This window comes from Cololabis saira, chromosome 10 (genome assembly GCF_033807715.1).
Source record: "Cololabis saira isolate AMF1-May2022 chromosome 10, fColSai1.1, whole genome shotgun sequence".
Lineage (NCBI taxonomy): Eukaryota > Metazoa > Chordata > Actinopteri > Beloniformes > Belonidae > Cololabis > Cololabis saira.
In genome coordinates, this window is record NC_084596.1 from 806,672 (window position 1) to 828,251 (window position 21,580).

The 21,580-nt window shown below is 42.0% G+C and overlaps 1 protein-coding gene across 1 annotated transcript; it reads left to right on the forward strand.

Annotated features, from left to right (window-relative positions):
• Positions 1–2,327: 2,327 nt before the first annotated feature.
• Positions 2,328–4,671, forward strand: LOC133451771 (uncharacterized). Its single transcript, XM_061730913.1, has 2 exons — positions 2,328–3,412; positions 3,683–4,671. Exon 1 carries the CDS (start codon positions 2,465–2,467, stop codon positions 3,338–3,340), a length of 876 nt encoding a protein of 291 aa, XP_061586897.1. The 5' UTR covers positions 2,328–2,464; the 3' UTR covers positions 3,341–3,412; positions 3,683–4,671.
• The last annotated feature ends 16,909 nt before the right edge of the window (positions 4,672–21,580 follow it).

Here is a 21,580-nt window from a genome sequence, read left to right on the forward strand (position 1 = left end):
ATTAACGTTAGTTAATGCATTATTAAGCATTAATTAACAGTTTAATAATAGTTAAATAACCATTATTAAGTATTACTTAACATTAAGTAGCATATTAGTTAATGCATTAATAAACAGTTAATTAATGCCTACTGCTCAGAGTTAATTAATACATTAGTAAGCATTAATATACGTTACATGATGTAATTATTTATCCTTATGTATGCATTACTTAGTATTAAGTAATACATTAGTTAATACATAAGTAAAACGTTAATAATGTCCCTAGTAATCATTTACTAATGGTGTTTATTTGGAGTGAATATGCATTAAGTAACAGCTACCTAATACATCTAGTAATCATTTACTAATGGTGTTTATTTGGAGTGAATATGCATTAAGTAACAGCTACCTAATACATCTACTAATCATTCACTAATGGTGTACATGTTACCTGGATGGGCATTATTAAGCAACTATTTAGAGTCTTAAGTAATCATTTCCTAATTGTGCTGTGTATGTTATCAGGTAGCTTACCTGACCTTATGAACGGTAACCTGACATAAACCTTAATAAATGTATAGGAGTGGCTCATAACCATTACTTAACCATTAGTAAAGGCTTGCTGGACCCTTATTGTAAAGTGTAACACATTTATCCCTTAGGTAACACATTATTAATGCTTAACTGCCTCATAAGCATTACTTAACCATAGTTAACCATTAGTAAATACTTTCTGGACCCTTATTGTAAAGTGTAACACATGTATCCCTTAGGTAACACATTATTAATGCTTAACTGCCTCATAAGCATTACTTAACCATAATTAACCATTAGTAAATACTTTTCTGAACCCTTATTGTAAAGTGTAACACATTTATCCCTTAGGTAACACATTATTAATGCTTAACTGCCTCATAAGCATTACTTAACCATAGTTAACCATTAGTAAATACTTTCTGGACCCTTATTGTAAAGTGTAACACATGTATCCCTTAGGTAACACATTATTAATGCTTAACTGCCTCATAAGCATTACTTAACCATAGTTAACCATTAGTAAATTAAGCAATGACATATAAAGAAGTTTACAATTTTTATTTAAAACAAAATCAAACAGATTTTAACAGATAACATTTGTTATATGTAACGTTTGTTATCGTTCAACATTAACCAGGAAGTGCTAATTTATCAACGTAGCTCGGTTCCGGTCGTCGGTCCAACATCTATTTCTAAATGATATTCAAATCGAGTATAAATCGTTTAACTACGTTAGCATGCCACAAAATACCACGAGGAGCCGGCAGAACTCGAGTTTCACTTTCACTTTCAGTTCCAGCGGAACTTTAAACTCTAAACATCCTGAACTCTCGTCTGCTACGGAGTTTATGACAAAATAAACAGTGAATCCAGGTATTTGAGGTACTAGTACTACAGATTCTAGGTATCTGAGGTACTTGTACTACTGATTCCAGGTTTATGAGTTACTTGTACTACTGATTCCAGGTTTATGAGTTACTTGTACTACTGATTCCAGGTATGATGTACTTGTACTACTGATTCCAGGTTTATGAGTTACTTGTACTACTGATTCCAGGTATCTGAGGTACTTGTACTACTGATTCCAGGTATCTGAGGTACTTGTACTACTGATTCCAGGTATGATGTGCTTGTACTACTGATTCCAGGTATCTGAGGTACTTGTACTACTGATTCCAGGTATCTGAGGTACTTGTACTACTGATTCCAGGTATGATGTACTTGTACTACTGATTCCAGGTATCTGAGGTACTTGTACTACTGATTCCAGGTATCTGAGGTACTTGTACTACTGATTCCAGGTATCTGAGGTACTTGTACTACTGATTCCAGGTATGATGTGCTTGTACTACTGATTCCAGGTATCTGAGGTACTTGTACTACTGATTCCAGGTATCTGAGGTACTTGTACTACTGATTCCAGGTTTATGAGTTACTTGTACTACTGATTCCAGGTTTATGAGTTACTTGTACTACTGATTCCAGGTTTATGAGTTACTTGTACTACTGATTCCAGGTATCTCAGGTACTTGTACTACCAGTTCCAGGTATCTGAGGTACTTGTACTGCTGATTCCAGGTATCTGAGTTACTTGTACTACTGATTCCTGCTGGTTTGAGGGAGGGAAGTCAGCCACCCAACACTACACTACACTTTGACTGCTGCTGGATTGCATCAGGGCTTGCTGATTGGGTAACGTATTGCGTCACGCATCGCGTCACTTCCTGGTGTTTGCGGTCTGTGCTGCTGCCGTCTTACGGCGTTTGCAGGCTCAGATCTCTCCCGACTTTTTATCTAAAACTTAGACTGTTTTCTGGTAAAATAGCACTATATCTGGTACATTACTGTCTTTATTTCAACACTCGCTCATTTTCTCTTCCGTAACTTTCACTGTCACCAATCACCGATACATTTTCTGTCCGTTAGCCTCCGTTAGCATCTTAGCATGGCCGCTCCGGCTCCCACCGCTTCACCTCTTTCCTGCTCAGTGTGTGAAATGTTTAGTTATTCCTCTGCCTCCTTTAGTGAAGACGGTAAGTGCTTAAAGTGTAGTTTATTTGCAGGGCTGGAGGCGAGGCTCAGTCAGTTAGAGGTCCGGTTCGGCCAACTAAACCATAGTCCGAGAGCCTCCTCAGCTAACCAGGCTAAGCTAGCGGCGGGCCGGCCCGTAGCAGCTGAGCGTAGCCGCTCCCCTGCAGCTCCCGAGCAGCCGGCCAGGCAGGGCAGCTGGGTGACGGTTCGGAGGAAGACTAGTCTTAAAGGGCTCACGGAACACCACCACCCGCTTCATGTGTCTAACAGATTTTCCCCACTTAGCGACACATCTGTTGAGAAACCGACCCTGGTGATTGGAGACTCCATAGTCAGACATGTGAAGCCGACTCCAGAGACCTTAGTTAGGTGCATCCCGGGGGCCAGAGCGGGCGACATAGAAGCAAATTTGAAGCTACTGGCAAAGGGTAATCGTAAATATGGTAAAGTTATCATCAATGTCGGAGCTAATGACTCCCGTCTTCGCCAGTCGGAAGTAACCAGAATGAATATTGTCTCGGTGTGTAACTTCGCCAAGACCATGTCGGACTCTGTAGGTTTTTCTGGCCCCCTCCCCAATCTGACCAGCGATGACATGTTTAGTCGCATGCTCTCGCTCCGCCGCTGGTTGTCTCAGTGGTGTTCAGAAAACGACGTGGACTTTATTGACAACTGGGAGACATTCTGGGGAAAGCCCGGTCTGATTAGAAGGGACGGCATTCATCCCACCCGGGATGGTGCAGCTCTTATGTCTAGAAATCTGGCCAATGTTATTAGACACTCCCCCTGACAATGCAGGGTCCAGGCCAGGATGCAGAGCTGTAGTTTAACAGGGCTGGAGGCGAGGCTTAGTCAGTTAGAGGTCCGGTTTGGCCAACTAGACCATAGTCCGATAGAATCCTCTGCGGACCGGCCCGTAGCAGCTGAGCGTAACCGCTCCCCTGCAGCTCCCCGGCAGCCGGCCAGGCAGGGCAGCTGGGTGACGGTTCGGAGGAAGGGTAGTCTTAAAGGGCTCAGCGACACATCTGTTGCTTCTCAAGGACCAACGCCTGCCAACAAAACTGTAGGATTGCATTATGTAATTAGCGACTCTAAAACTGTAGGATTACATGATATTGGCGACTCTGGCCAGGTGCCTAGCAAAATAGAAGTGGTTGCAGTTCCCCGCCCTCCAAAAGTTCACCAGGTGCAGCGTTATAGAGGCGTTAACCAAGATAACCTTGTAAAAATTAAAACCAATGCACATTTGGTACCAATTACAGACCGAAAAATTAGATGCGGACTACTAAATATACGATCATTAAGCTCTAAGTCTCTGTTAGTAAATGATATAATTACAGAGAGCAGGAGTGATATTTTCTGCTTAACAGAAACATGGTTACAGGAGGAAGAGTATGTTAGTTTGAATGAATCAACTCCGCCCGGCTACTTTAATCATCACATTCCTAGAAGCACGGGCCGAGGCGGAGGAGTCGCAGCAATTTATAACTCCGGTCTCCAAACAAAAATTGAACCCAAGTGCAACTATAATACATTTGAAAGCCTCATGCTTGGTCTGAAATTTCCGAGCCGGAAATCAGAGAAGCCAGTTGTGTTAGTGGTAGTGTACCGGCCCCCTGCTGGTGCGTATCTGGAGTTTTTGTCTGAATTTTCAGATTTCCTTTCTGGATTATTGATCAGCACAGATAAATTCATCATAGTGGGTGATTTTAACATTCATATGGATGTTGAAAGCGATAATCTTAAATTAGCCTTCGATTCTCTTCTAGAATCAATGGGTATCTCACAAAAAGTGGATAAACCGACGCACTGTTTTAATCATACTCTCGATCTCGTTCTCACCTACGGTGTTGAAACTGATGGTCTGTTGGTGTCACCTGTAAACTCCCTTTTATCCGACCATTACTTAATAACGTTTGAATTTAATTTTGTTGATGTTGAAGTGCAAAATAGGAGGTATTATTTTAGCAGATGTTTGTCTGATGAAGTTATTGTTAAATTTAGGGAGGCCATTGCTTATCTTACGACAGTGCGAAATAGTGATGTAGTCGAGGCCAGTGACCTGGGTTCTACCTCTGCAGATGTTGATTTCCTTGCTAGTAACACTGCTGATTTGTTGCATTCAGCTTTAGATGAAGTTGCTCCTTTGAAAAGGAGGGTTTCTAGCCACAGGAGCTTAACTCCCTGGTATAATTCAGATATCCGCATGTTGAAACAAAACGTGCGTAAAATGGAAAGGAAGTGGTACTCTTGTAGGTCTGTAGACTCTCATCGTGAATGGAAAGATATTCTAATAGTATATAAAAAAGCCATTCGCAAAGCCAGAACAGCTTATTATTCAACGTTGATAGAGGATAACAAAAGTAACCCACGTTTTCTGTTCAGCACTGTAGCCAGGCTGACAAAGAGTCACAACTCTGTTGAGCCGTGCATTCCTGCAGCTCTCAGTAGTGAGGACTTTATGGGCTTCTTCAACAGTAAAATCGCGAGAATTAGAGAAGAAATCAACCAGCCGGTTGTGGGCGTTTCTTCAGCTTTAGTGACTTCCTTAGGCTCTGACTTGTCTCTAGACTGTTTTGATCCTATAGACCTCCCTGAGCTGACTTCACTCGTTAATAGAGCTAAGTCAACCACATGTATGTTAGACCCCATCCCGACTCGTCTATTCAAACATATTTTTTCTCTTATTGGTACGACAATACTGGACCAAATTAACTTATCCCTAAGTTTAGGATATGTACCACAGGTTTTCAAAGTCGCAGTAATTAAACCTTTACTTAAAAAACCTTCTCTTGACCCAGACACCTTAGCTAATTATAGACCAATTTCCAACCTTCCATTTGTGTCTAAAATTCTGGAAAAGGCAGTTTCAAGCCAGTTATGTGACTATTTGTATAGAAATGATCTGTTTGAAGTCTTTCAGTCAGGGTTCAGAATGCATCATAGCACAGAGACAGCACTTGTTCGAGTCACGAATGACCTCCTTATGGCCTCAGATAAGGGATTAGTGTCCATACTGGTTCTACTGGACCTCAGTGCTGCTTTTGACACTATAGATCATGGCATTTTACTGCACAGGTTAGAGCATGTTGTTGGGATTAAAGGGACAGCTCTATGTTGGTTTAAATCATACCTATCTGACAGGTTCCAGTTTGTTCATGTACATGAGGTTTCTTCAGAACAGTCAAGGGTCTGTTATGGTGTTCCGCAGGGTTCAGTGCTAGGGCCAATCTTGTTCAGTTTATACATGCAGCCGTTGGGAAGTATAATCCAGAATCACGGCATACACTTTCATTGTTATGCTGATGATACGCAGCTCTATTTGTCTATGAAGCCGGATGAAACAGAACCGTTAGTTAAACTTCAGGCATGTCTTAGGGACATCAAGGACTGGATGTCCAGAAATTTCCTGCTTCTAAATTCAGATAAAACAGAGGTTATCATTCTTGGTCCAGAGCATCTTAGGAAGGGATTAGATGGTGTTGCGATGGCTTCCAGTGCAACTGTGAGAAATCTTGGTGTTATTTTCGATCAGGATTTGTCGTTTAAACCATATGTCAATCAGGTTTGTAAAATAGCCTTTTTCCATCTCCGTAATATTGCAAAGATTAGGAAAATCCTCTCACAGAGTGATGCAGAAAAACTAGTTCATGCGTTTGTATCTTCTAGACTAGATTACTGTAATGTGTTGTTAGCAGGATGTCCAAGTAATTTGCTGAATAGGCTCCAGCTGATCCAAAATGCAGCAGCACGAGTACTGACAGGAATTAGCAGGAGAGACCACGTCTCTCCAGTATTAGCGTCGCTCCATTGGTTACCCGTAAAATTCAGAATCCAATTTAAAATTTTATTACTTGCGTATAAAGCCCAAAACGGCTTGGCTCCGCATTATTTGCAAGACCTGATAGTGCCTTATGTTCCTGTCAGAGCTCTCCGTTCTCAAAGTGCAGGTTTACTTGTAGTTCCTAGAGTATCTAAATGTAGATTTGGAGGGCGGGCGTTCTGCTATCAGGCGCCACTACTATGGAACCAACTTCCAATCTGGGTTAAGGGGGCTGACACCACCTCCACCTTTAAAACTAAACTTAAAACATTTCTGTTTAGTAAAGCCTATAGTTAGTGTTTAGTAAACCTCTAGCTGGTGTTGGTAAATCTCTAGGTAGTGTAAACTTTAGTGTGTCAGAGTCGCTCCTGTGGTTTCTTGTGCTGGCCCCCCCCTTCTCCTCCCTTTTCTCTCTTTTGTCCATGTTGCAGCATCCTTTGCCGGACACCGGAACCTGCAGGTGGTCGTGGGTGGCTTGTAGCTTGCATTACGGAGCACAAGTCTTTCCCCGACCCTGCACCCCAACCTGGGACTTGCTGATTGGGCCGGAGCTTCGGGAGCTGCGTGCTGGCCTGCGGTCCCCACCCCTGGTCATCCCGTAGCTGTCCCCCCCTTCTCCTCCCTTTTCTCTCTTTTGTCCTGCAGGTGGCCATGGGTGGCTTGTAGCTTGCATTACGGAGCACAAGTCTTTTCCTGACCCTGCACCCCAACCTGGGACTTGCTGATTGGGCCGGAGCTTCGGGAGCTGTGTGCTGGCCTGCGGTCCCCACCCCCGGTCATCCCGTTGCTGCTTCCACCTGCCTGCTGTGCTGTTGCCGTCCCTGACCCACCAGTCTGGCCCTCGGCAGGAGGGTCCCCCCTGATGAGCCTGGTCCTGCTCAAGGTTTCTTCCCTCCTAAAGGGGAGTTTTTCCTTGCCACTGTTTGGCTTAAGGTTTTTCTCCCACTAGGGGAGTTTTTACCTGCCATTGTTTATGTAATAACTGCTCGGGGGTCATGTTCTGGGTATGGGTCTCTGTAAAGCGTCTAGAGACAACTCTGTTGTATTAGACGCTATATAAATAAAATTGAATTGAATTGAATTGAATTCCAGGTATCTCAGGTACTTGTACTACTGATACCAGGTATCTGTGGATGAATGGAGGTTATTTTATTTCCTGAATCCGAACTAAACGGAGTTAAACCTCTGTTTTTGGATTAAAGTGCCAACTTAACGTCCAGAAAATCAAATCATTTACGTTCTGAGATAAATAAACAAAGAAATGACGTTTTAACTTTGCCAACGTTGCCTGAACGTATCTTTATTTTTATTTTTTTGCCTGAACTTTTCGAATCACAATCTCAGAAACTCAGACTCTGTCTCTGATAGATCAGTTAATCACTAGTTAATCACTAGTTAATCACAGGGGGTGATCTACTGTAGTAGAGACCAGTTACATCCAGTCTTGACAAGATGGTCACAGTCTGCTGTGCTTTGTGCAACATTTGCCCATCTGTTGTGCCTCTAGTGGACATATAAATTAATGCACTTAAATGCATTTATTTGCCCTCTAGTGGACACATAAATTACTGCATTTAAATGCATTTATTTGCCCTCTAGTGGACACATAAGTTACTGCATTTAAATGAATTTATTTGCCCTCTAGTGGACATGAAAGTTACTGTATTGATATGCATTTATTTGCCCTCTAGTGGACATAAAATAAACAGCATTTAAATGCATTTATTTGCCCTCTAGTGGACATATACATTACTGCATTTAAATGTATTTATTAGCCCTCTAGTGGACATAAAAGTTACTGCATTTAAATTAAATTATTTGCTCTCTAGTGGACATAAAAGTTACTGCATTTATATGCATTTATTTGCCCTCTAGTGGACACATAAATTACTGCATTTAAATGCATTTATTTGCCCTCTAGTGGACACATAATTAACTGCATTTAAATGCATTTATTTGCCCTCTAGGGGACATAAAAGTTACTGCATTTAAATGCATTTATTTTCCCTCTAGTGGACACATAATTAACTGCATTTAAATGCATTTATTTGCCCTCTAGTGGACACATAAATTACTGCATTTAAATGCATTTATTCTCCCTCTAGTGGACACATAAATGACTGCATTCAAATGCATTTATGTGCCCTCTAGTGGACATAAAGTTTATTGCATTTAAATGAATTTATTTGCCCTCTAGTGGACATAAAGGTTATTGCATTTAAATGAATTTATTTGCCCTCTAGTGGAAATAAAAGTTACTGCATTTATATGCATTTATTTTCCCTCTAGTGGACATAAAATAAACAGCATTTAAATGCACTTATTTACCCTCTAGTGGACACATCAATTACTACATTTAAATTCATTTATTTGCCCTCTAGTGGACACATAAATTACTGCATTTAAGTGCATTTATTTGCCCTCTAGTGGACACTTAAGTTACTGCATTTAAATGCATTTATTTGCCCTCTAGTGGACATAAAAGTTACTGCATTTATATGCATTTATTTGCCCTCTAGTGGACACATAAATTACTGCATTTAAGTGCATTTATTTGCCCTCTAGTGGACACATAAATTACTGCATTTAAATGCATTTATTTGCCCTCTAGTGGATATATAAGTTACTGCATTTAAATGCATTTATTTGCCCTCTAGTGGACACATACATTACTGCATTTAAATGCATTTATTTGCCCTCTAGTGGACACATAAATTACTGTCTTTAAATGCATTTATTTGCCCTCTAGTGGACATATAAGTTACTGCATTTAAATGCATTTATTTTCCCTCTAGTGGACATATAAGTAACTGCAATTAAATGCATTTATTTGCCCTCTAGTGGACATAAAAGTGATTGCATTTATATGCATTTATTTGCCCTCTAGTGGACAAATAAATTACTGCATTTAAATGCATTTATTTACCCTCTAGTGGACATAAGTTACTGCATTTAAATGCATATATTTGTCCTCTAGTGGACACATAAATGACTGCATTCAAATGCATGTATTTGCCCTCTAGTGGTCACATAAATGACTGCATTCAAATGCATGTATTTGCCCTCTAGTGGACACATAAATTACTGCATTTAAATGCATGTATTTGCCCTCTAGTGGTCACATAAATGACTGCATTCAAATGCATGTATTTGCCCTCTAGTGGACATAAAGCTTATTGCATTTAAATTAATTTATTTGCCCTCTAGTGGATATAAAAGTTACTGCATTTATATGCATTTATTTGCCCTCTAGTGGACATAAAAGTTATTCAATTTAAATGCATTTATCTGCCCTCTAGTGGACACAAAAGTTATTCAATTTAAATGCATTTATTTGCCCTCTAGTGGACACAAAAAATACTGCATTTAAATGCATGTATTTGACCTCTAGTGGACACATAAATTACTGCATTTAAATGCATTTATTTGCCCTCTAGTGGACACATAAATTACTGCATTTAAATGCATTTATTTGCCCTCTAGTGGACATAATAATTATTACATATAAATGCATTTATTTGCCCTCTAGTGGACACATAAATTGCTGCATTTAAATGCGTTCATTGGCCCTCTAGTGGACATACGAGTTACTGCATTTAAATGCATTTATTTGCCCTCTAGTGGACACATAAATTACTGCATTCAAATGCATTTTTTTTCCTTCTAGTGGACATAAAAGTTACTTCATTAAAATGCATTTATTTTCCCTCTAGTGGACACATGTGGACAAAGGCCATTGTGCTTGGATCTAGACACATGTTAGGTAAGAGTCCTCAGTTAAAACTGTCAATTGGCACCACACAAATAGAACAGGTGAACACTATAAAACTTCTGGGAGTAACTATAGATAGCTCTCTATCTTGGTCCAAACATATAAATAATATTGTCGTCAAAATGGGAAGAGGAATTGGGATGACTAGGAAGTGTTCTGCATTCATCACTCCCTCGATAATGAAATCTGTTATTCATTCTTTGGTTTTGTCTCATTTAGAATACTGCCCTGTTATCTGGTCATCAGCTACACAATATGATTTGAAAAAGTTGCAGATTGCGCAGAATAAAGCGGCTCGTCTGGCATTAGGCTGTTCATACAGGACAAGTATTAGTTATATGCATGAACATCTGGCATGGCTAATGGTTGAAAAGAAATTAGCAGTGAGTCTTATAATGCTACTGCGGAACATTATTTCCACTGGCAAGCCGTATAGCTTGGCTCACCAGTTAGAAATGACTTCTGAACATGGTTACAACACCAGGGGAGCAGCTTCTGGTAACATAAGAATACAAACCACACCTAAATCAAACTGTCTGAAACATACTGGTATATATAGGTCAATAACCCTCTGGAATGCACTGCCCAAAAATATATTTTCTACAATGCATAGCAAAATTACTTTCAAAAAGAATATCAAGATATACCTAGCCAATTTGCCAAGTACATAACTGTGATTTGTAAATCTGTTCTTTTGATTTATAATGTGAATTTGTTCTTTGTATCTGTGTTCTTTGTATTTTATTTTATTTTTTATTTTTATTTTCTGTTTTTATTTTAAATTGTATTTTTAGCTGTACATTTGTATTGTATTTGTTTTATTCAGGACCCCAGGAAGACTAGAGGCTCAGTCATGTGTCTCTAATGGGGATCCTTCAATAAACATAAACATAAACATAAACATGAATTACTGCATTTAAATGCATTTATTTGCCCTCTAGTGGACATAAAAAATACTGCATTTAAAGGCATTTATTTGCCCTCTAGTGGAAACATAAATTACTGCATTTAAATGTATTTATTTTCCCTCTAGTGGACACATAAATTACTGCATTTAAATGTATTTATTTGCCCTCTAGTGGACACATAAATAACTGCATTTAAATTACTTATTTGCCCTCTAGTGGACACATAAATTACTACATTAGAATTACTTTTATGCCTTCTAGTGGACACATAAATTTCTGCATTTAAATGCATTTATTTGCACTCTAGTGGACACATACTTTACTGCATTTAAGTGCCTTTATTTGCCCTCTATTGGATAAAACAGTTACTGCATTTAAATGCATTTATTTGCCCTCTAGTGGACGTAATAGTTACTGCATTTAAATACGTTTATTTGCCCTCTAGTGGACATAAACGTTACTGCATTTAAATGCATTTATCTGCCCTCTAGTGGAGACACAAGTTATTCAATTTAAATGCATTTACTTGCCCTCTAGTGGACACAAAAAATACTGCATTTAAATGCATTTATTTGCCCTCTAGTGGACACATACATTACTGCATTTAAATGCATTTATTTGCCCTCTAGTGGACACATAAATTACTGCATTTAAATGCATTTATTTGCCCTCTAGTGGAGACATAAATTACTGCATTTAAATGCATTCATTGGCCCTCTAGTGGACATACGAGTTACTGCATTTAAGTGCCTTTATTTGCCCTCTATTGGATAAAACAGTTACTGCATTTAAATGCATTTATTTGCCCTCTAGTGGACGTAATAGTTACTGCATTTAAATACGTTTATTTGCCCTCTAGTGGACATAAACATTACTGCATTTAAATGCATTTATTTGTCCTCTAGTGGACACATACATTACTGCATTCAAATGCATTTATTTTCCCTCTAGTGGACATAAAAGTCTCTTCATTAAAATGCATTTATTTTCCCTCTAGTGGACACATAAATTACTGCATTTAAATGCATTTATTTGCCCTCTAGTGGTCACATAAATTACTGCATTTAAATGCATTTATTTGCACTCTAGTGGAAACATAAATTACTGCATTTAAATGCATATATTTGCCCTCTAGTGGACACATAAATTACTGCATTTAAATGCACTTATTTGCCCTCTAAGGGATACATAAATTACTGCATTTAAATGCACTTATTTGACCTCTAGTGGACCCATAAATTACTGCATTTAAATGTATTTATTTTCCCTCTAGTGGACATAAAAGTTACTTCATTAAAATGCATTTATTTCCCCTCTAGTGGACAGATAAATTACTGCATTTAAATGCATTTATTTGCCCTCTAGTGGACACATAAATTACTGCATTTAAATTACTTATTTGCCCTCTAGAGGACACATAAATTACTGCATTTAAATTACTTATTTGCCCTCTAGTGGACACATAAATTACTGCATTTAAATTACTTATTTGCCCTCTAGTGGACACATAAATTACTGCATTAGAATTACTTTAATGCCTTCTAGTGGACACATAAATTACTGCATTTAAATGCATTTATTTGCCCTCTAGTGGACACAAAAATTACTGCATTTAAATTACTTATTTGCCCTCTAGTGGACAGATAAATTACTGCATTAGAATTACTTTTATGCCTTCTAGTGGACACATAAATTACTGCATTTAAATGCATTTATTTGCCCTCTAGTGGACACATAAATTACTGCATTTAAATGCAATTATTTGCCCTCTAGTGGACATAAAAGTTACTGCATTTAAATGCATTTATCTGCCCTCTAGTGGACACAAATGTTATTCAATTTAAATGCATTTATTTGCCCTCTAGTGGACACAACAAATACTGCATTTAAATGCATGTATTTGCCCTCTAGTGGACACATAAATTACTGCATTTAAATGCATTTATTTGCCCTCTAGTGGACACATAAATTACTGCATTTAAATGCATTTATTTGCCCTCTAGTGGACATAATAATTATTACATATAAATGCATTTATTTGCCCTCTAGTGGACACATAAATTGCTGCATTTAAATGCGTTCATTGGCCCTGTAGTGGACATACGAGTTACTGCATTTAAATGCATTTATTTGCCCTCTAGTGGACACATAAATTACTGCATTCAAATGCATTTTTTTTCCTTCTAGTGGACATAAAAGTTACTGCATTTAAATGCATTTATCTGCCCTCTAGTGGACACAAAAGTTATTCAATTTAAATGCATTTATTTGCCCTCTAGTGGACACAAAAAATACTGCATTTAAATGCATGTATTTGCCCTCTAGTGGACACATAAATTACTGCATTTAAATGCATTTATTTGCCCTCTAGTGGACACATAAATTACTGCATTTAAATGCATTTATTTGCCCTCTAGTGGACATAATAATTATTACATATAAATGCATTTATTTGCCCTCTAGTGGACACATAAATTGCTGCATTTAAATGCATTTATTTGCCCTCTAGTGGACACATAAATTACTGCATTCAAATGCATTTTTTTTCCTTCTAGTGGACATAAAAGTTACTTCATTAAAATGCATTTATTTTCCCTCTAGTGGACACATGAATTACTGCATTTAAATGCATTTATTTGCCCTCTAGTGGACATAAAAAATACTGCATTTAAAGGCATTTATTTGCCCTCTAGTGGAAACATAAATTACTGCATTTAAATGTATTTATTTTCCCTCTAGTGGACACATAAATTACTGCATTTAAATGTATTTATTTGCCCTCTAGTGGACACATAAATAACTGCATTTAAATTACATATTTGCCCTCTAGTTGACACATAAATTACTACATTAGAATTACTTTTATGCCTTCTAGTGGACACATAAATTACTGCATTTAAATGCATTTATTTGCCCTCTAGTGGACACATACATTACTGCATTTAAGTGCCTTTATTTGCCCTCTAGTGGACGTAATAGTTACTGCATTTAAATACGTTTATTTGCCCTCTAGTGGACATAAACGTTACTGCATTTAAATGCATTTATCTGCCCTCTAGTGGAGACAAAAGTTATTCAATTTAAATGCATTTACTTGCCCTCTAGTGGACACATGCATTACTGCATTTAAATGCATTTATTTGCCCTCTAGTGGACACATAATTTACTGCATTTAAATGCATTTATTTGCCCTCTAAGGGATACATAAATAACTGCATTTAAATGCATTTATTTGCCCTCTAGAGGACATATAAATTACTGCATTCAAATGCATTTATTTTCCCTCTAGTGGACATAAAAGTCACTTCATTAAAATGCATTTATTTTCCCTCTAGTGGACACATCAATTACTGCATTTAAATGCATTTATTTGCCCTCTAGTGGACATATGAGTTACTGCATTTAAATGCATTTATTTGCCCTCTTAGGGACACATAAATTACTGCATTTAAATGCATATATTTGCCCTCTAGTGGACACATAAATTACTGCATTTAAATGCATTTATTTGCCCTCTAGTGGACATAATAATTATTACATATAAATGCATTTATTTTCCCTCTAGTGGACCCATAAATTACTGCATTTAAATGCATTTATTTGCCCTCTAGTGGACACATAAATTACTGCATTTAAATGCATTTATTTGCCCTCTAGTGGACACATAAATTACTGCATTTAAATGCATTTATTTGCCCTCTAGTGGACATAATAATTATTACATATAAATGCATTTATTCTCCCTCTAGTGGACCCATTAATTACTGCATTTAAATGCATTTATTTGCCCTCTAGTGGACACATAAATTACTGCATTTAAATGCATTTATTTGCCCTCTAGTGGACACATAAATTACTGCATTTAAATGCATTTATTTGCCCTCTAGTGGACATAATAATTATTACATATAAATGCATTTATTTTCCCTCTAGTGGACACATAAATTACTGCATTTAAATGCATTTATTTGCCCTCTAGTGGACACATAAATTACTGCATTTAAATGCATTTATTTTCCCTCTAGTGGACACATAAATTACTGCATTTAAATGCATTTATTTTCCCTCTAGTGGACATTATAATTATTACATATAAATGCATTTATTTTCCCTCTAGTGGACACATAAATTACTGCATTTAAATGCATTTATTTGCCCTCTAGTGGACACATAAATTACTGCATTTAAATAACTTATTTGCCCTCTAGTGGACAAATATGTTACTGCATTTAAATGCATTAACTTGCCCTCTAGTGGACATATAAATTACTGCACTTAAATGCATTTATTTGCCCTCTAGTGGACATATAAATTACTGTATATAAATGCATTTATTTGCCCTCTAGTCGACACATAAATTACTGCATTTAAATGAATTTATTTGCCCTCTAGTGGACACATAAATTACTGCATTAACATTACTTATTTGCCCTCTAGTGGACACATAAATTACTGCATTTAAATGCATTTATTTGCCCTCTAGTGGACACATAAATTACTGCATTTAGATGCATTTATTTGCCCTCTAGTGGACACATAAATTACTGCATTTAGATGCATTTATTTGCCCTCTAGTGGACACATAAATTACTGCATTTAAATGCATGTAATCGCCCTCTGGTGGACACATAAATTACTGCATTTAAATGCATTTATTTGCCCTCTAGTGGACATATAAATTAATACATTTATATACATGTATTTGCCCTCTAGTGGACACATAAATAACTGCATTTAAATGCATTTTTTTGCCCTCTAGTGGACATAAAAGTTGCTGCATTTAAATGCATTTATTTGCCCTCTAGTGGACACGTAAATTACTGCACTTAAATGCATTTATTTGCCCTCTAGTGGACACATTAATTACTGCACTTAAATGCATTTATTTGCCCTCTAGTGGACACATTAATTACTGCATTTAATTTATTTAAAGATGGATTTATGGGATTAATGTCAGAATTACAAGATTAAAGTCATAATTTCATAAGAAAAATGTTCTTCTATTTTATTCTTATTTATTTAAAAAAAAGGGTTAATGTAAAAAAACAATAAGAGATTATAAAGATGCAAGTTAATGACGTCATTCTTGTAAATTTGTGACTGATCTGCGTAAATGTAGAACATGTGGAACTTGGAAGGGGAACCGAGCAACGGGGAATGTTTTTCTGAGGAAACATCGTACGTTTGCTCGTACGACAGATTTGTTTCCTCAAAAATGTACGACGGTTTTCTTATATAATTATTTGACTCGTGTAACTTAAAGAAGAATTTTCTTACGTTGATTCCCGTTTGTTCTGGAGCAACATTAGCTTAAAGGAGCCGTCTGTAAGAAATGTCCAAAACTGGTACTGCAGTCACTTTCAAAATATTGTTGAGCGGCGTGTACCCTCCCCCTCCTCCCCCCGACCAGAGGTTGCCAGGTAGGCTGCAGAATGCAGCAGGAACGTAGGCTGCCATGGGTGCCATAATTAGAGCCGAGCTGGCAACCCGGATGCCGAAACAATACTGACTTGGTGATTGGGAGATAGGTGGAGGGTGGAGCTTCAGAAACAATACTGACTTGGTGATTGGGAGATAGGTGGAGGGTGGAGCTTCAGAAACAATACTGACTTGGTGATTGGGAGATAGGTGGAGGGTGGAGCTTCAACATAAACATCAGTTGAGGGCTGCAACTCCTCTTTTTAAACTGGAATATCCTGGCTTGAGTGCTGTTGTCAGTGACATAAGTATTTGAAATTAACATGATTTTTAAATGTCTGTTGACATATCGGGGTCATTTTATGATTTGTTTTATTATTGCTCTTACATACAGCTCCTTTAACTTAAACAACAGAACGACTCGTCGGGATTAAACGTTTATAAGTGTTAATTTAATCGAGGTGTTTGGATGGATTTTATACGTTTGTGTTTCTGCCTTGTTATAAATAAAGTGGAAGTGAAAACAATCAAAAACATTGACGCGGAAATGTTAGCGTAGACTCTGTGTTGAGAACTTTATCACGAATATGAAGTTAGACGACTATATCTTTAATCTGCTAAACAACAACGATGTTTTCTCTATTTTTTACTCATGTTTTCTCTTTCCTGCCGAGTGTTGGGTGAAATGCATTGTGGGAAACGCCGAAGGAACGACTCGTTTCTTTTCTAAAGAAGTTTACGATCATTTATTACCAGATATTTCAGTGTTTGCCAGTTATAGTTTTCTATGTGAGCTCTCCATGTTAGCGCTGATCGCCATGGCAACCATGTGCTTTTATATGACTGTTCTTAATGTGAGGAGGAAATTTAAGCATAAATATTAAATATTATCAAATATTCTTGTCATGGTTTCCCAGTGTAGTTTTTTAGTTTTACTCACTCCCCTGTTTTTCCAGATCCTGCCACCCTAATCAGCCAGAAATCCACTCATTCCCTTCACCTGTGCTTCCCCTGCCCAGCTCCACACCTGGTTTCCCTCATCAGCAGTTCCCCTCATATACCGGCCCATTTCCACCTTCTAGTTGGCCAGATTGTCGTGTGCTTTTGCCCCTGCTTTCCAGCCTTCCTGATTTCTGTCCTGTTCCTGCCTGCCTGCCTGCCTGTAACCCGGTAACCCTGCATGACTCCCGGTTTTTGATTTTTGCCTGTCCCCTTGGACTTGTTTGCCTGATAATAATAATAATAATAATGACTTGGATTTATATAGCGCCCTTCAAGGCACCCAGAGCGCTTTACAGAAATCATTATTCATCCATACACATTCTCTCCGGTGGTGGTAAGCTACAATTTGTAGCCACAGCTGCCCTGGGGCAGACTGACAGAAGCGTGGCTGCCATATCGCGCTAAACGGCCCCTCCGACCACCACCAACATTCATACACATTCACACACATTCACACGGGGCAAGGTGGGTAAGGTGTCTTGCCCAAGGACACTACGACAGCAAACTGGGACAGAGCGGGATTCGAACCTCCGACCTTCCGATCATTGGGCGACCCGCTCTGCCACCTGAGCTACTGCCGCCCCTGATCTGCCTGTCTGCCCGGTTTTGACCCCTGCCTGCCTTGGACCCGAATAAAGCCTCTTGGACTCTGATTCTGCCTGGTGTTGTGCATGTGGGTTCTCTGTCCTGTCTGAGCCGTGACAGTACAATCTGGCCAAGACTGAACCCAGCCAACATGGACCTACCACGTAAGGAAGAGGATTTGTGGGATTTTTTTTATGGGGACCAAGTGGCGTTCTACCACCGTACGGTGAAGGGGACAGAGACATGCCCCCAGTTCCAGCCTGTTGCTGTTCCCGAGGTGGCCCTGGACACACCCCAGTCTCTTCCACCTTTCTGGGGAACACGCCTGGCTCTGGGTGGGCCCAGAGGCCTGCAGGCTCAGGGGAGACAACGACAGCGTCAGCCTCAGCCCCAGCTTGTTCCTGCTCCCCGAGAATCGGCTGATAACATGCGCTGGGCCAAGGAGGAGGAGTATTGGGACCCCTTTTGGGGAACACGCCTGGCTCTGGGTGGGCCCAGGAGCCTTCAGGGCAGGCAACGACGACGGCGTCAGCGCCAGCCCCAGCTTGTTCCGGCTCCTGCTCCTGCTCCGGCTCCTGTTCCAGCTGCTGCTCCGGCTCCTGTTCCAGCTGCTGCTCCGGCTCCTGCTCCGGCTCCTGTTCCAGCTCCAGCTCCTGCTCCGGCTCCTGTTCCGGCCCCCTGCATCCTGTCTGCTCCTGTTCCGGCCCCCCGCATCCTGTCTGCTCCTGTTCCGGCCCCCCGCATCCTGTCTGCTCCGGTTCCGGCCCCCCGCATCCTGTCTGCTCCGGTTCCGGCCCCCCGCATCCTGTCTTCTCCGGTTCCGGCCCCCCGCATCCTGTCTGCCCCGGTTCCGGCCCCCCGCATCCTGTCTGCCCCGGTTCCGGCCCCCTGCATCCTGTCTGCCCCGGTTCCGGCCCCCCGCATCCTGTCTGCCCCGGTTCCGGCCCCCCGCATCCTGTCTGCCCCTGTTCCGGCCCCCCGCATCCTGTCTGCCCTGGTTCCGGCCCCCCGCCTCCTGTCAGCTCCGGCTCCCCGCCTCCTGTCAGCCCCGACTCCGGCTCCCCGCCTCCTGTCAGCCCCGACTCCGGCTCCCCGCCTCCTGTCAGCCCCTGTTCCGGCCCCCCGCATCCTGTCTGCCCTGGTTCCGGCCCCCCGCCTCCTGTCAGCTCCGGCTCCCCGCCTCCTGTCAGCCCCGACTCCGGCTCCCCGCCTCCTGTCAGCCCCGACTCCGGCTCCCCGCCTCCTGTCAGCCCCGACTCCGGCTCCCCGCCTCCTGTCAGCCCCGACTCCGGCTCCCCGCCTCCTGTCAGCCCCGACTCCGGCTCCGTGCCTCCTGTCAGCCCCGACTCTTGTTCCTGAGGCGGTCCCGCAGCCCTCGGTTCCTGAGGCGGCCCCGCCGGTCTCTGTTCTGGAGGTGGTCTCTGTTCCCCTTCCTGAGGCGATCCTGGATGGATCTGCCGCAGTCCCAGACCGACCCCCTGACCAGCCTGCCGCAGTCCCGGACCGACCCCCTGACCAGCCTGCCGCAGTCCCAGACCGACCCCCTGACCAGCCTGCCAAGCCCCCAGACCGACCCCCTGACCAGCCTGCCAAGCCCCGAGACCGACCCCCTGACCAGCCTGCCAGGCCCCGAGACCGACCCCCTGACCCGCCTGCCAAGCCCCGAGACCGACCCCCTGACCCGCCTGCCAAGCCCCGAGACCGACCCCCTGACCCGCCTGCCAAGCCCCGAGACCGACCCCCTGACCCGCCTGCCAAGCCCCGAGACCGACCCCCTGACCCGCCTGCCAAGCCCCGAGACCGACCCCCTGACCCGCCTGCCAAGCCCCGAGACCGACCCCCTGACCCGCCTGCCAAGCCCCGAGACCGACCCCCTGACCCGCCTGCCAAGCCCCCAGACCGACCCCCGGACCAGCCTGCCAAGCCCCCAGACCGACCCCCGGATCCGCCTGCCAAGCCCGAGACCGACCCCCGGATCCGCCTGCCAAGCCCCGAGACCGACCCCCGGATCCGCCTGCCAAGCCCCGAGACCGACCCCCTGACCCGCCTGCCAAGCCCCCAGACCGACCCCCGGACCAGCCTGCCAAGCCCCCAGACCGACCCCCTGACCCGCCTGCCAAGCCCCGAGACCGACCCCCTGACCCGCCTGCCAAGCCCCGAGACCGACCCCCTGACCAGCCTGCCAAGCCCCCAGACCGACCCCCTGACCCGCCTGTTACGCCCCCAGGGCGACCCCCCGAACTGCCTCACCGGTCTGCCCGGCACCGAGGACGGCCCCCGGAGCTTTGACCATTTGTTGGCCGGGGCCCTCCTCCGGACCCACTCCTCCCGCCCTGGCTGGGTGGTTTTGGGACATCTGGAATCTGTCCCTTGAGGGGGGGGTTCTGTCATGGTTTCCCAGTGTAGTTTTTTAGTTTTACTCACTCCCCTGTTTTTCCAGATCCTGCCACCCTAATCAGCCAGAAATCCACTCATTCCCTTCACCTGTGCTTCCCCTGCCCAGCTCCACACCTGGTTTCCCTCATCAGCAGTTCCCCTCATATACCGGCCCATTTCCACCTTCTAGTTGGCCAGATTGTCGTGTGCTTTTGCCCCTGCTTTCCAGCCTTCCTGATTTCTGTCCTGTTCCTGCCTGCCTGCCTGCCTGTAACCCGGTAACCCTGCATGACTCCCGGTTTTTGATTTTTGCCTGTCCCCTTGGACTTGTTTGCCTGATCTGCCTGTCTGCCCGGTTTTGACCCCTGCCTGCCTTGGACCCGAATAAAGCCTCTTGGACTCTGATTCTGCCTGGTGTTGTGCATGTGGGTTCTCTGTCCTGTCTGAGCCGTGACAATTCTTCTTTATTGTTTTACTGTTTCGTCTGTCGGTTGTTTCCAGCTGTTTCTGATCGTTTTGATTAACGATGAATATTTACAACGAAAAAAGAAAATATCTGATCACCTTCATTGATAAACTGATAGCCATCATTGATTAACTGATCATCATCATTGATTAACTGATCATCATTATTGATAAACTGATCACCATCATTGATGAACTGATCACCATCATTGATGAACTGATCACCATCATTGATGAACTGATCACCATCATTGATGAACTGATCACCATCATTGATGAACTGATCACCATCATTGATGAACTGATCACCATCATTGATGAACTGATCATCACCATTGATAAACTGATCACCATCATTGATAAACTGATCACCATCATTGATTATTTGTTCATCATTGATAAACTGATCACCATCATTGATAAACTGATCATCATCATTGATAAACTGATCACGGTCATTGATGAACTGGATCAGATCAGAGAAACGAGGGGGCGTGGCCTGGTAAGAGTGGGCGGGGCCAATAAGAGAGAGTGAAAGCTGATGACCTAAATAAAGACCCCGCCCCCTCCAGTCCAGGTTTCCATGGCAACAACCGGAGGAGCCAAGAGAACAACCCGGGTAACGAGTCGCCATGGCAGCGGTGTCAGTCTGGATCACAACAAAGGCAGAGAACGGAACTG